We start from the raw sequence: 12,979 nt of genomic DNA, 5'->3' as shown, positions 1-12,979 counted from the left end.
AGCAAATAGCATGGAATTTTTTTTTGTCACATTTAGAGAAACATTGATAACAAGTGTTATATTAGAGTAATAGTTCTCAATCCTAGCTGCATATTTAAAAAATACCAGTGTCCTGCCCATCCTCATCTTATTAAATCAGGATATTAAGGGAGGTGTGGATCCTGGTTTTGTGTAGTTTATGTTTTACTAGTGATTCTGCTGAGGAGCCACAACTGAGAACTGTTTTACAGCAATAAGGAGTTCAAAGAAAATACTCAAATAAAAAGGATGGGGTCTAGTAAGGGGCTTTGAGATTGGTCCATATTTATTTTGCGTAGTGATATTTGATGAATTAGTGAAGATTGTATTTGATCAAAGTATCCTCTCAAAACAGATGAGTAGAGCCAAAAGTCTCACTGAATGAAACTTTGTCCTATTCAGTCCTGTTTTTTCAAAACTAGGAAACGATGTCAGAATTTTTCTGACACAAACTGATCATCTGCTATTGATATTTCAGCCTTTTAGATTTTATTCAACTTTAAGTTTTAGACATGGGAGGCTTAATCTTAATTAACAGATCTGATTTTAATAGCAGTGCAAGTGCAAAGTGAAGATTAAGGTTAGTTAGCCTGTTAAGCAATTTACAGAGTCACACTTCCAATTTAATTTCAGGTACTGGTTTTCAGTAAACTATGGAATTGTATTCAGGGTTATAGGGAATTTCTTAGAAATATCTATATATACTCTACAACTGTTAAAAAAATGAAATGAAATATTCTGACAGAAACAAGTCCAAGGGGCCGGCCCCATGGCTTAGTGGTTAAGTGTGCGTGCTCCGCTACTGGCAGCCCCCGTTCGGATCCCGGGCACGCACTGATGCACCGCTTCTCCTGCCATGCTGAGGCCGCGTCCCGCATACAGCAACTAGGAGGATGTGCGGCTATGACATACAACTATCTACTGGGGCTTTGGGGGACAAAATAAATAAAAATAAAAATTATAAAAAAAAAAAAAAACAGGGGCCGGCCCAGTGGCGCAAGCGGTTAAGTGCGCGCGCTCCGCTGTGGCGGCCCGGCGTTCGCTGGTTCGGATCCGGGGCGCGCACCGACGCACTGCTTGGCAGGCCATGCTGTGGCGGCGTCCCATATAAAGTGGAGGAAGATGGGCACAGATGTTAGCCCAGGGCCGTCTTCCTCAGCAAAAAAAGAAGAGGAGGATTGGCGGATGTTAGCACAGGGCTGATCTCCTCACAAAAAAAAAAAAAAGAAACAAGTCCAAGATGTATTGTTACCAAAAAAAAAAAAAGCGAACTCTAGAACTTAAATTTCTGTAGTATTATCCCATTTCTTTTTTTCACTTTAAAAACTGTACATTTTAACCAATGTTATATGGATAAATTGATTTTCACTGAGGGTGCTGAGACCACTCAGTGGGTGAAAGGACTGTCTTTTCAACAAATGATGGTGGGAAAACTGGATATCCACATACAAAAGAATGAAGTTGAACTCTTACTTTATACTGTATACAAAAATTAACTCAAAATGGATCAAAGACCTAAACTTGACAGTTAAAACTAAAACTCTTAGAAGAAAACATCGGGGAAAATATTCATGACATTGGATTTGGCAATAATTTTGTAGATATGACGCTGATATCACAGCAACCAAAGAAAGAAGCGATAAATTGGCCTTCATCAAAATTAAGAACTTTGTGCATCAATGGATACTATCAAGAAAGTGAAAAGACAACCTACAAATGGAAAAAAATTTCGCAAGTCATATATCTGATAAGGGATTAATATGTAGAATATGTACATAACAACAAAAAACCCAATTCAAAAATGAGCAAAGAACTTGAATAGACATTTCTCCAAAGAAGATATACAAATAAGCACATGAAACGATGCTCAACATTGTTAGTCATTAGGGAAATGCAAATCAAAACCACAATAAAATACCACTTCATACCCATTTATTATGGTTATCGTAAAAAAAAAAAAAAAAACAAGTGTTGGTGAGGATGTGGAGAAATTGGAAACCTTCTGCATTGCTGGTGGGAATATGAAATAGAACAGCCACTGTGGGAAACAGTTTGGTGGTTTCTCAAAAGGTTAAACATAGAACTACCATATGAGCCAGCAGTTCTATTCCTAGGTATATATCCAAAAGAATTGAAATCAGAGTCTTGAACAGATATTTGTATATTAATATTCTAGCAGCATTATTCATAGTAGAGCCAAAAGGTGGAAGCTAAGCCAAGCGTCTGTTGACAGATGAATGGATAAACAAAATGTAGTATATACATATAGTGTATGTTTTCTAGTTTGTTATATCTATATCAATTATTTTTAACCTTTTATTTTTGTCTTGAAAATTTTTTTAAATGTATAGATTAAGGCATATGTACTATATATAATACCTAATGGTCAGCTATTCGGTAGAATTTTGTATAGAAATATCTTTTTAAGTCAAAGATGTGTAGCAATATGCTCTATACTTTTTAAAAAATACTTTTTGCGTACCCACAAAATGAAGGGGATAGTCTTGGTCATTCAGTTACTGCAGTATTTGTCATATTTATTAGCCATTGTGAAATTCTTTCGTCAACTAAACCTGAAAAGAAAATTTGTTTTTAGTCTCATCTCTTGTCTGTCTCCTGTACTATTGAAAATATTTATGCCCATCAAGTTCTAGGCACAGTATTAATGTGGAAAATGTGATGATTTCCATCACAGTTGAACAAATCTTTTTGTTTAAGCACAGACTGCATCTTACTCTTTTCTAAGTACAGACTGCAAAACATGTCCCAACAGGCTTCTGCATGCTCCCTGACACTGGCTATGAGGAGGACAGGACCAGTCTTTCTTAAAACCTGGATAAAACAACTATTCAAAATATAATTTCTTGTGAAAGTAGAGTTTTTGTAAAGGAAGAACTGCAGATTATTAGCTCTTGTCCTAAAAAGCATGGGAGAAGATGAGGCAGTGTTGATACGAATAATAATTATTAATAATTTCACCTATTTTAAACTTGTGTATAACAAGTTTTAAGTTATTATTATGGTGACATGTAAGCGTTTTTCTTGATTTAATATGGTAGTAATTGAGTGAGGGACATAATCATGTTAATTAGTGTTCCAATGGTCAGAAAAAGTATTTTCGTAAGATTCTTATATGTCTTCTTTAAGCAGCATAGATCACAGATTCAAAGTAGCCCTAGAACTTAGCTTCTCACTAGCTGTTTTCTCTTGGGAAATTGAGTAATTTTCACTTTGATTTCCTGTGATATGGGGATGACTTGTTTTGTGATGTCTCCCAGGAACTTGAAGGAATTAACCCAATGATTGATTTATTGTTTTAGCTATTCGAATAGCAGGGCTGTGTAAATTCTGAAGTTCTTAGTACTCTTGTAATTTCTTATAACATATTTCTTTTAAAGCTTTTATAACACAGATTTTTAAAAATCAATCCATTAAAACAAAGCCTAGAATGCCTAGATTTAGGCAGCAGGATTAACTTCTGTTTAAATGACGATTATGAGGAACTTTTAAGCTTTTTAAAACTTGTTTTATTTTGAACATTTACTATGCTTAAGGTATATGGGGCATGATTAAGAAGAAATGAGTTTTTGCCCTTAAGTGGCTTTCAGTATATTCGGAGAACTGGAGTTGTGTATGATGGTTCTTTTTTTTTTCCTTGATCATTTGAAAATATACTACCGATATCCCTAATACTGTAGGGAATAGAATGGGTTCTTTCTCTGATGATTGAACCTGTGAATATTATAAATCTTTTACTCTGTATAGGAATTCTGAGCCTATTTGGTGACATAGATAAGAATTGAGTGCAGGTTGCATTTGTACTGGTTTCGGTAGACTTCCTGGCCTTAAAACAAACAAGAAAGAAGGGAAGAAAGAAAGGAAGTGTGTCGAGTGTGGGTTATAGGTTTTGTGTATACTGTGGTTTTCTTGTTGTATAATTTTTTTGTAATTAGAATATGGAGTGAAATGGAGGGATGAGATCTAGTTAATTGAGGGTATTTGTTAAGTAATGTAGTTGCCCCTTATCCATGGTTTTGCTTTGCGTGGTTTCAGTTACCTGATGTGGTCAGCCATGGTCTGAAAATATTAAATGGAAAATTCCAGAAACAATTCATAAGTTTTAAATTGTGCACAATTCTGAGTAGCATGATGAAGTCTTGTGTTGCCCGGCTGCATCTAGCCCAGGACCTGAATCATCGCTTTGTCCAGCGTATTCACACAGTATATGCTACCTGTTAGTCACTTAGTAGCTGTCCAGGTTTATCTGATCCGTTGTTGCCGGCAGTGCTTGTGTTCCAGTAACCCTTATTTTACTTAATAATAGCCCCAAAGCACAAGAGTAGTGATGCTGGCAATTTGGAAACCCCAAAGAGAAGCATAAAGTGCTTTCTTTAAGTGAAAAGTTAAAAGTTTTCGACCAAAAAGGAAAGGAAAGGGCTGGCACCGTGGCTTAGCGGTTAAGTGCAAGTGCTCCGCTACTGGCAGCCTGGGTTCGGATCCCGGGCGTGCACTGACGCACCACTTCTCTGGCCATGCTGAGGCCGTGTCCCACATACAGCAACTAGAAGGATGTGCAATTATGACATAAACTATCGACTGGGGCTTTGGGGGAAAAAAAGGAGGAGGATTGGCAATAGATGTTAGCTCAGGGCCAGTCTTCCTCAGCAAAAAGAGGAGGATTAGCATGGATGTGAGCTCAGGGGGGAAAAAAAAAAAGGGAAAGGAAAAAAATCATATGCTGAGGTTGCTAAGATCTATGGTAACTTTTATACAGTATATTGTTATAATTGTTCTATTTTATTATTGGTGGTTGTTAATCTCTTACTGTGACTAATTTATAAATTAAATTTTGTCATATGTATGTATGTGTAGGAAAAGGCATAGTGTATATATGATTCAGTACTGTCTGCGGTTTCAGGCATCCAGTGGGGGTCTTGGAACATATCCCCTGCGGATAAGGGCGACTACTGCAAATTTCAGTTAATTGAAGACAGTCAATTCAGTTAAACATTTACTCACTCTACTGTTCTGGGCACAGTTCTGCACAGTGCTTGACACTACAGGTACATAAGACAGCAGTTTCTGGTTCCATTGAGTTCCACAGTCTGGTTTAGGCAGACAGGTAAAAAATAGCCACAGTCAGTTAGTATAGTGAGAGATGGATGTATGAACTAGGGATAATATTATTCATTCATGTGTCATAAATTTATTGAGCAACTACTATGTGTTAGGCCCAGTGTTGGCACTGGGAGTACAGTGACAAACAAGAAAGATTTGCTTGTGCATTGAGCTTACAGGCAGGTTTTAAGTAGGTTTTATTTTGTCTGTATCCTTAAGTTTTTGAAATGAAGTAAATAAAACAAGACAGGAAACAGCAGGAGTAAGCTGACTCTCTATACTGGGGGAACTCAAATCAGAATGTAGTTTGTGTGACAATTTAACATGGCCTTGATCAACAGAAAAGGTTGAAATTCTAATTTTTCCCATCAATATTGGAGACACTCTCTACTACTGAGCTTGTGATAGGGTGTTGTTTTTTTAAAGTAATAGGTGACAAGTTACTTTAAGGCTTAAAAATTCAAATCCTCAATCACAAAGTAAATATTTATGGAGGAAACCTATTAGTTCTTTGGAAGGTAGCTAGAGATGAAGCAATCAGTGGAGAGAACTGAATCTGATAATTATTTGGGACTGTCATCAAGGCTGCCTGTTGGTGTTGTGTAGCCTGTTATGCTGACTATTCCTGTATTACCAAACTGCAGTTATCAAAGCCTTTATTTAAAAATTAAAAAAAAAATAATTGTAAGAAAACTAAGGGGGGCCGGCCCAGTGGCACAAGTGGTTAAATGCGCACGCTCCGCTTTGGTGGCCCAGGGTTCGCAGGTTTGGATCCCGGGTGTGCACCGATGCACTGCTTGTCAAGCCATGCTGTGGCGTCATCCCATATAAAGTAGAGGAAGATGGGCATGGATGTTAGCCCAGGGCCAATCCTCCTCTATTTGCTGAGGAGGATTGGCATCGGACGTTAGCTCAGGGCTGATCTTCCTCACACACACACACAAAAAAGTAAGGATTCAAGATCCTTGTGACTCTGTGCCAATGAGAGGTGTTTGTAGCTCTTCAATACTGGCTTTATCATGACCGTTTTATTATTTATTTTCCTTGAGTAGAGAAGAAAAGCTATCTGCTCAGTGAAAGCTATTATGTTTTTGTTTTTTAGCATAACTTGGCTTGAAAAAAATTTTAGTGCAGTAGAAAAAGAAAACCCTTTTACTAGGTACTGAAAGATATTTTTCCTATTAGCTTATGTTTGCTTACTCTTCTCACACAGGGTGTGTTCTGAAATAGTAGGTAGAAGTATTTGAAACAAATGTTTGTTTTCTTTTGTAGATTGCCTTAACAGAGCACTTCTTGTAAAATAAGCCAATAGTATCAATCTTTGTATTAACTCTTTTGGAAATATCATTAGGGAAACCAAGGATAGAAATAATGTTATTGTGATCTCTAGGCTTACCCTAAGTTAGAGAAAACCAGGTAATTCTAGGAGTGAGCTTTTTGGTGAAGATAAGTGTAATACTGTCATCTGTTAAAGTAGATAAAAGATTTCAGTAGTTCATGCGGTTTTGGTATCGTCTTAGTTTGAAATTAAAAGCTCCTCTTGGGCCGGCCCCGTGGCTTAGCGGTTAAGTGCGCGTGCTCCGCTACTCTCGGCCCGAGTTCGGATCCCCGGCGCACACCGACATACCGCTTCTCCGGCCGTGCTGTGGCTGTGTCCCACATACAGCAACTAGAAGGATGTGCAACTATGACATACAACTATCTACTGGGGCTTTGGGGAAAACAAAACAAAAACCAAAAAAAAACAAGGCCTTTAAAAAGCTCCTCTTTCCAGCTCCTTGAATGAGATGCTCTTAGAAAATAGTACTCTTGTGTTTTACTCTTCAGATGTACATGCTAGGATTTCTTTATTCCCTTCTTCCCAAGTCATTTTAGCTCATGTTTAAAGCTGAGTGTATAATGTCTGAAAATAAAGATGAATTTCTTAGTCCTGTAACAGTTGTTATACTAAAATTTAGAAGTTTGGTAAATTAGTATAGATTGTGTTTATCAGAAGAACTGGTTCTAATGTGTGTAAGTCAATATTAGTTGGTAATTTTTGTGTAACTTTGAAAAATTAAAGAATCTTTCTTTGACAGTAAAAATATTTTCTTTTTGCAATCTGTATCTTAAAACACAGTAAAACTAACTGAAAAACAAGGTGCAGATGTTTTCATTCATGTTGAATGAGATGAGGTGTGATGTGATATGATGACACATGGCATGATGTGGGTAAGAGCTTTGGAATCAGGCATATCTGAGGTTGAGTTTTCTGTCTGCCATTTCTTAGCTGTGGTAGTGTTAGGCAAATTACTTAACATCTGTAAACTTTATTTCTCCCATGGATAAAATGAGAATAATAATAATACCTATCCCATAGGATAGTTGTTAAATAAGATATCCCAGGTGAAGTGTCTTGTGTAGTACCTAGTGTACAGTAGGCACTCAAAAGATGCTCTTATTACTGTAAAAAAAAAAAAAATTCAGAGCTGTGAATTAAGCCCTAGATTTGTGGTAGTTAAAAATAGTTATAATTAGGGAGCTTTAAAAACGTTTATTTAAAGTAGTTGTGAATCTAATTCTCCCCAATTTTAATTAATTTTTCATAGAAATGGTTAGATAATCTTTTATGATCCTAGGTCTATAGAGTTTTTCTTAGTATGAGGTGTAACCCATTATGAAAATAATGTAGAACTAACAGCTGTCAGGATATGTGAATTGTCTTTTAGGCTTATACTCCCCACTTAGACCTCCTCCAATTGATGGAATTCAGTTATCTTTACTGAAAATAATGAAAGATGAAGCTTAAAGCTGATGATATCACTTGTACAATTCAAATAAAAGCCTACTGTGCTGCTTCTGAGTGGTGTTACATAACTATAGCCATATCCCAGTAAAGGTAAAATATCATTGAAGACCACTTGAATTCATGTTGTCCTATTCTGCTTAAAATAAATACTTTTGTTTTATTTTATTACAACTTAGCTGGAGAGAATGATTACAGGAAAAACAGTGTCCGCTGTTCCAGGTATCACAAAAATGGAAAGGACCAAAAGAGTTCTGTATTAAATTTTGTGTTAATCAAGTTCTCATGGTTCAGATACTTTTATGTGTTCAAAAGTTACCCTATTCTAACACATTACACAATATACACGTTATACATTGGACTGTATAATAATAAATTTTACCTTACATGTTAATTCAGCAGCATCCTCTTGACAAAAGTTGAATGTATTTATACGTGAAAATGTACTATTTCCTAAAAGAATAAATTTTCTTATGATAATCTGTGCATTTGTTGCACAGTCAGCCATGAATCTTAGAAAACATTGAGGAAATTAGATGGGGTTCATTTATAATCTCTGGCTACAAGAACATGCTGTTTTAGGGCAACCATATGCTTCTCTTCCTATAGATTTTGGTACTCAGTGTAATGTTTGTAAAAGCAGAGTGGTGTAAGTCACAGGCTCTTGAGTTAGGCTGCCGAGTATCCTGGCTCCACTTATTCCTAGTTTTGTGATCTTAGGCACCTCACTTGGTTTCCTCATCTGTGAAATGAGGATAATAGTAAAAATATTACTATCTCATAAGGTTATGGAAGGATTTAATGAATTAATATATTTAAAGCACTTAAAAAGTGCTTGGCACATAAAGGCTCAAAAAATTTTAGATGTTATAGCTGTTGCTGTTCAACATTGTGACCGATGTGAACTATTTCGAGTTTTTCATTATGTCCTATGAAGTGTATGCAGAGAATAATAAAATCTACTGGGCAAGAGTAGCTTTGTATTAGGAATACAAGAAGGAATATATTCCTTTTGCACTACCTTGTAAGCTATAAAATGAGAGAATAAGCAGATAATAACCCTTTGAAGGAAAGAAGGGAGTAAATATAACTTTAAACATTCTAATCACATGAGTGAAATTGGTTTATATGTTTAGCCAGTGATTAACAAATAATTCTTTGAGACTGGGCAAAAGTTAAATAAAAGTAGAGTAGTACTTGTATTTAATTTTGTAGCAGATTTTCAACAACAGCTCTTCAGGTTACCAGTAAATACACTGGAACGGTGAAGACTCATTCATGACAAAAGCAAGAAGATAAAAGTGTAATGCTTTTTGTATTGCCATGATTAAAGCGGAGCACTGTCTTAAACTTGAGAGTAACTGAGTTTAAAGACTTGATTTGCATGTACCAAGTGAGAGTATAGTATGTGCCTAAGATGAAAAAGGCTTAACTTTAGGCACCTTGCGGAGAAATGACCAGATTTCTTTGTGGCTGGTTCGTGCATAAAAGTAAGAAAGAGAAACCTGCATATGGGAATATTCATGTTATAAGCTTTTATGCTCCATGAGAGGAGAAAAACATGTCATAGAATAAGGATTTCAGAAAGTGAAAAGATATTTACTATTTAGGGTAATTGAGTTGAGAAAAAGGAATAAAAATACAATGAAATATTACAGTGCTTAGCAGGCACTCTTGTGAGATTTGTTACTGCCTTGTGCAGCTTATCAATGTTAGTAGGAAATATAGGAAGAGAATTCAAACTTTATGTACAGAATCATTATAACCCCAAGTCCCCTTCCTCTTTCCCTACCCTATTGGCTGCCTGCTTGCTCAAGGAAAGTTTAATGATACAATCATTTCATAATAGCAGAACTTTACCAATATTAATGTTAAGTCTTTGACTAGATGCTTTTAATTGAAATTTGCAGTGCCTGTGGCCTTAACCTAGCTCAGTATCACAAGCAGCTGCATTCATCATCACCCCATGGACTAGTGGTAATTTTATGTGATATATCATAGGATTTTTCCTTTATAAACATTTGTTCATCGTATAAATGCTTGGATTATCTAATGTGGAGTAACCTTTTGTTTTGAGTGCTTAGAATAATACATTAAATTGTTCTCATTTGGATTTGAAATGGAAAAATGGGAATTTCCCTTGAGTAAGAAACAGAAATGAATTAAATTTATCTAGTTAACAATACTATGATATTCTGAACTTATCTGTAGAATGCATTATCATTACTTCAGACTCACTTTTCATATTAACTTGTTTTTATTGCTGGAGTAAACAAGGTTCTTTTTAGTTTAAACAGGGTACTTTTTTCATGTTTTGTGGGTTCCCATCCTTGTTTTTGGCAGCATAGATTATTTATGCTAAATACTTTAAAAGCTGTATTTTGAGCTTAACAACTTGAGAGCCTTCCTCTGCTCTAAAGTTGTTAAGTGCAAACTGGTGTCTTGGACGTTGTTTAAAATTCTAAAAAATTAATTGCGAACATATAAAAACTGGGAGATTTTATTGAAATTTCAGTGCTTAGCAACTCTTGAAAAATCAGAGCTGGCAACATTGGATCTGAATTCTTATATGGCAAAACAGCAGGAGCTGAGAGGTAACTGTGCTTTAGATGGGACGTGCATTATTCACTTTACCACTATGCACCTTTGCAGTAGCCGTCACTCATTACATTCGGTATCTGGTCCTTCTCAGCATTGCAACTTCAACAGTGAGTTTGTTTCTTGATGCGTGCCTGTTTCTGTGGAGTTATCTGGAGAATCATAAGCAGCCCTGGTCTGCTTAGGCCATCACTCAGTTTTGTTTTGTTTTTTTAAGCCTTTATTTATTTATTTGTGAGGAAGATCAGCCCTGAGCTAACATCCATGCTAATCCTCCTCTTTTTGCTGAGGAAGACCGGCGCTGAGCTGACATCTATTGCCAGTCCTCTTCCTTTTTTCCCCCAAAGCCCCAGTAGATAGTTGTATGTCGTAGCTGCACATCCTTCTAGTTGCTGTATGCGGGACGCGGCCTCAGCATGGCCGGAGAAGTGCGTCGATGTGCGCCCGGGATCCGAACCTGGGCCGCCAGTAGCGGAGCATGCACACTTAACCACTAAGCCACGGGGCTGGCCCTATTTATTTTTTTTTGTGAGCAAGATCAGCCCTGAGCTAACATCCATGCTAATCCTCCTTTTTTTTTTTTTTTTTTTTTTTGCTGAGGAAGACCGGCTCAGAGCTAACATCTATTGCCAGTCCTCCTCCTTTTTTTTCCCCAAAGCCCCAGTAGATAGTTGTATGTCATAGTTGCACATCCTTCTAGTTGCTGTATGTGGGATGTGGCCTCAGCATGGCCAGAGAAGCGGTGCGTCGGTGTGCGCCCGGGATCCAAACCCCGGGCCGCCAGCAGCAGAGCGTGCGCACTTAACTGCTAAGCCATGGGGCTGGCCCTTTTTAAGCCTTTAGACAAGTAGTAATTTCCTTTTATAATTTTAATTTATTCAAGAGAAAGATATTAGATTTTATGTCTGTAACATAAATACCAGACAAGCATGACAAATTAAGCTAACTTTGAAACAAACTTATAATAATTTAAAATCCAAACAAATATGCTTTCTTAAAGTAATCACCTCAAGAGGCCAGTTATTCTAAAAGTGCTATTCAAAACATTTTTGGAAAAAAATGATGGTATATATTTTTTTGAATGTTCTCAGGGATGTCAGATTTTTATCCTTTGTGAGTAGATACATTTAGTAATACTTGAAAGGTATGTATAATTTGTCAAGAAAATCAAATGTAACTAATTTTATGAAGTAGCAAGAAGTCAGTCAGAATTTATCCAGCTTCACAGTAAATTTGAATGTTTGTTCAAAGTAATTAGTTCTGCAGGAAAGAAGATATAAGTACAGGTTTATACCCATTAGCCTTCAACCTTAACACCACCTCTCCCCTCCCCGCCCCCAAAGAATAGAATATAATGAATTAACGACAACAAATAATACTAAAGCAAAAGTAAGGAAGAAAACTCCATGAAAATAGGTAACAACCTTAATTTAATGCCACAAATTTCAAGGAATCTCTTCCAGGAACAATATACTTTGGATCAGATTGAAAAAAATTCAGTTGCAGTTATCCTTTCCGAGAGGACCATACAGTATTGTCAGAACCACAGAAAGTTTGAAAACTCTTACTAATATGTCACAGAAAGGAGAACGTTAGATACATGATTCGGTTGCGTCTTGAGGCCACAAGAGCAAAGTTGTAAAGGAACTATGTAGGATTTCTTTATATTATTTGTAGAAGTATCTATATAAATACATATTTTCCCTCCTCTCTGATAAAAGCTTTTAATATCACAATTGGCTTACTTCTACATGAAGAAGTCTCTGCCAGATTTACTTGAAGAAGATTTAGAGGTGATGGCCAAAGGCAGGAGAAGCAGTCTCTCTAAGATCCTTTTTTCAGCTGTATAGCAGTGGCTTTAGGCCCTAGGTCCCTGCCCATCCCTGTCAGGTGGCAAAATGAATGAACCAGCTAGAGAAACTAAGTATTTACCAGGTAAACAAATTCGAGAAAAACTAATTGCACTAATTGTGGGCTAAAGATAGACCCAGTTTGGTATCTCCGAGTTCAAAAATTATTTTTAAAACAGAGATATGCTTTAAATAGATGAATTGTATGGTATGTGAATTATATCTCAATAAAGCTATTAAAAAAAAAACACAAATGAGATCCCATAGAAAAACTTTGTCATAAAAAGGGGCATAGATACAGTATTCCATCGATGAAGAACATCAGTGTGGGAAACAGAAGAAATTTTAAGCCACTCGAGGGAGGGAGAATTAGACTGGCTCCTAGCAAAATATTTGTGGACGTATTTAAAAGTCACCACACTTGTTTTTTATTGTTTCAGGAGGAAGTTGTGAGGCCAGTGCACTTTTGACTCAATGGGGCTGAATGGGTAAGTGAGTTTGGAGTCCTTTGGTTAAGTGTGGCAGATGGGAGAGAGCTCAGCTTTGGATTCCTGGTTGGGTTTGACCTTGTGACTTAATGAGTATAACCTCTCTGAGCTTCAATTTCCTT

General features: G+C 36.6%; 2 protein-coding genes across 2 annotated transcripts in view; both read left to right on the top strand.

The window, feature by feature from the left end:
• CSNK1G1 (casein kinase 1 gamma 1) overlaps positions 1-12,979 on the top strand; it is a 196,623-nt gene that overhangs the window by 38,205 nt on the left and 145,439 nt on the right. The window contains exon 2 of the mRNA XM_087428414.1: positions 12,810-12,857. Coding sequence (XP_087284540.1) covers positions 12,854-12,857 — 4 coding nt within the window. The 5' untranslated portion in view covers positions 12,810-12,853. The remainder of the gene's footprint in view (positions 1-12,809; positions 12,858-12,979) is intronic.
• PCLAF (PCNA clamp associated factor) overlaps positions 1-12,979 on the top strand; it is a 92,415-nt gene that overhangs the window by 52,112 nt on the left and 27,324 nt on the right. Inside the window, exon 5 of the mRNA XM_004421685.3 lies at positions 12,810-12,857. The gene's annotated coding sequence lies outside the window, so the exon portion shown is untranslated. The remainder of the gene's footprint in view (positions 1-12,809; positions 12,858-12,979) is intronic.

This window comes from Ceratotherium simum, chromosome 3, assembly GCF_057802395.1.
Source record: "Ceratotherium simum simum isolate JZ-2026a chromosome 3, ASM5780239v1, whole genome shotgun sequence".
Lineage (NCBI taxonomy): Eukaryota > Metazoa > Chordata > Mammalia > Perissodactyla > Rhinocerotidae > Ceratotherium > Ceratotherium simum.
Note: the sequence above shows the minus strand (reverse complement) of the source record. Positions and strands in the feature narration are given on the sequence as shown.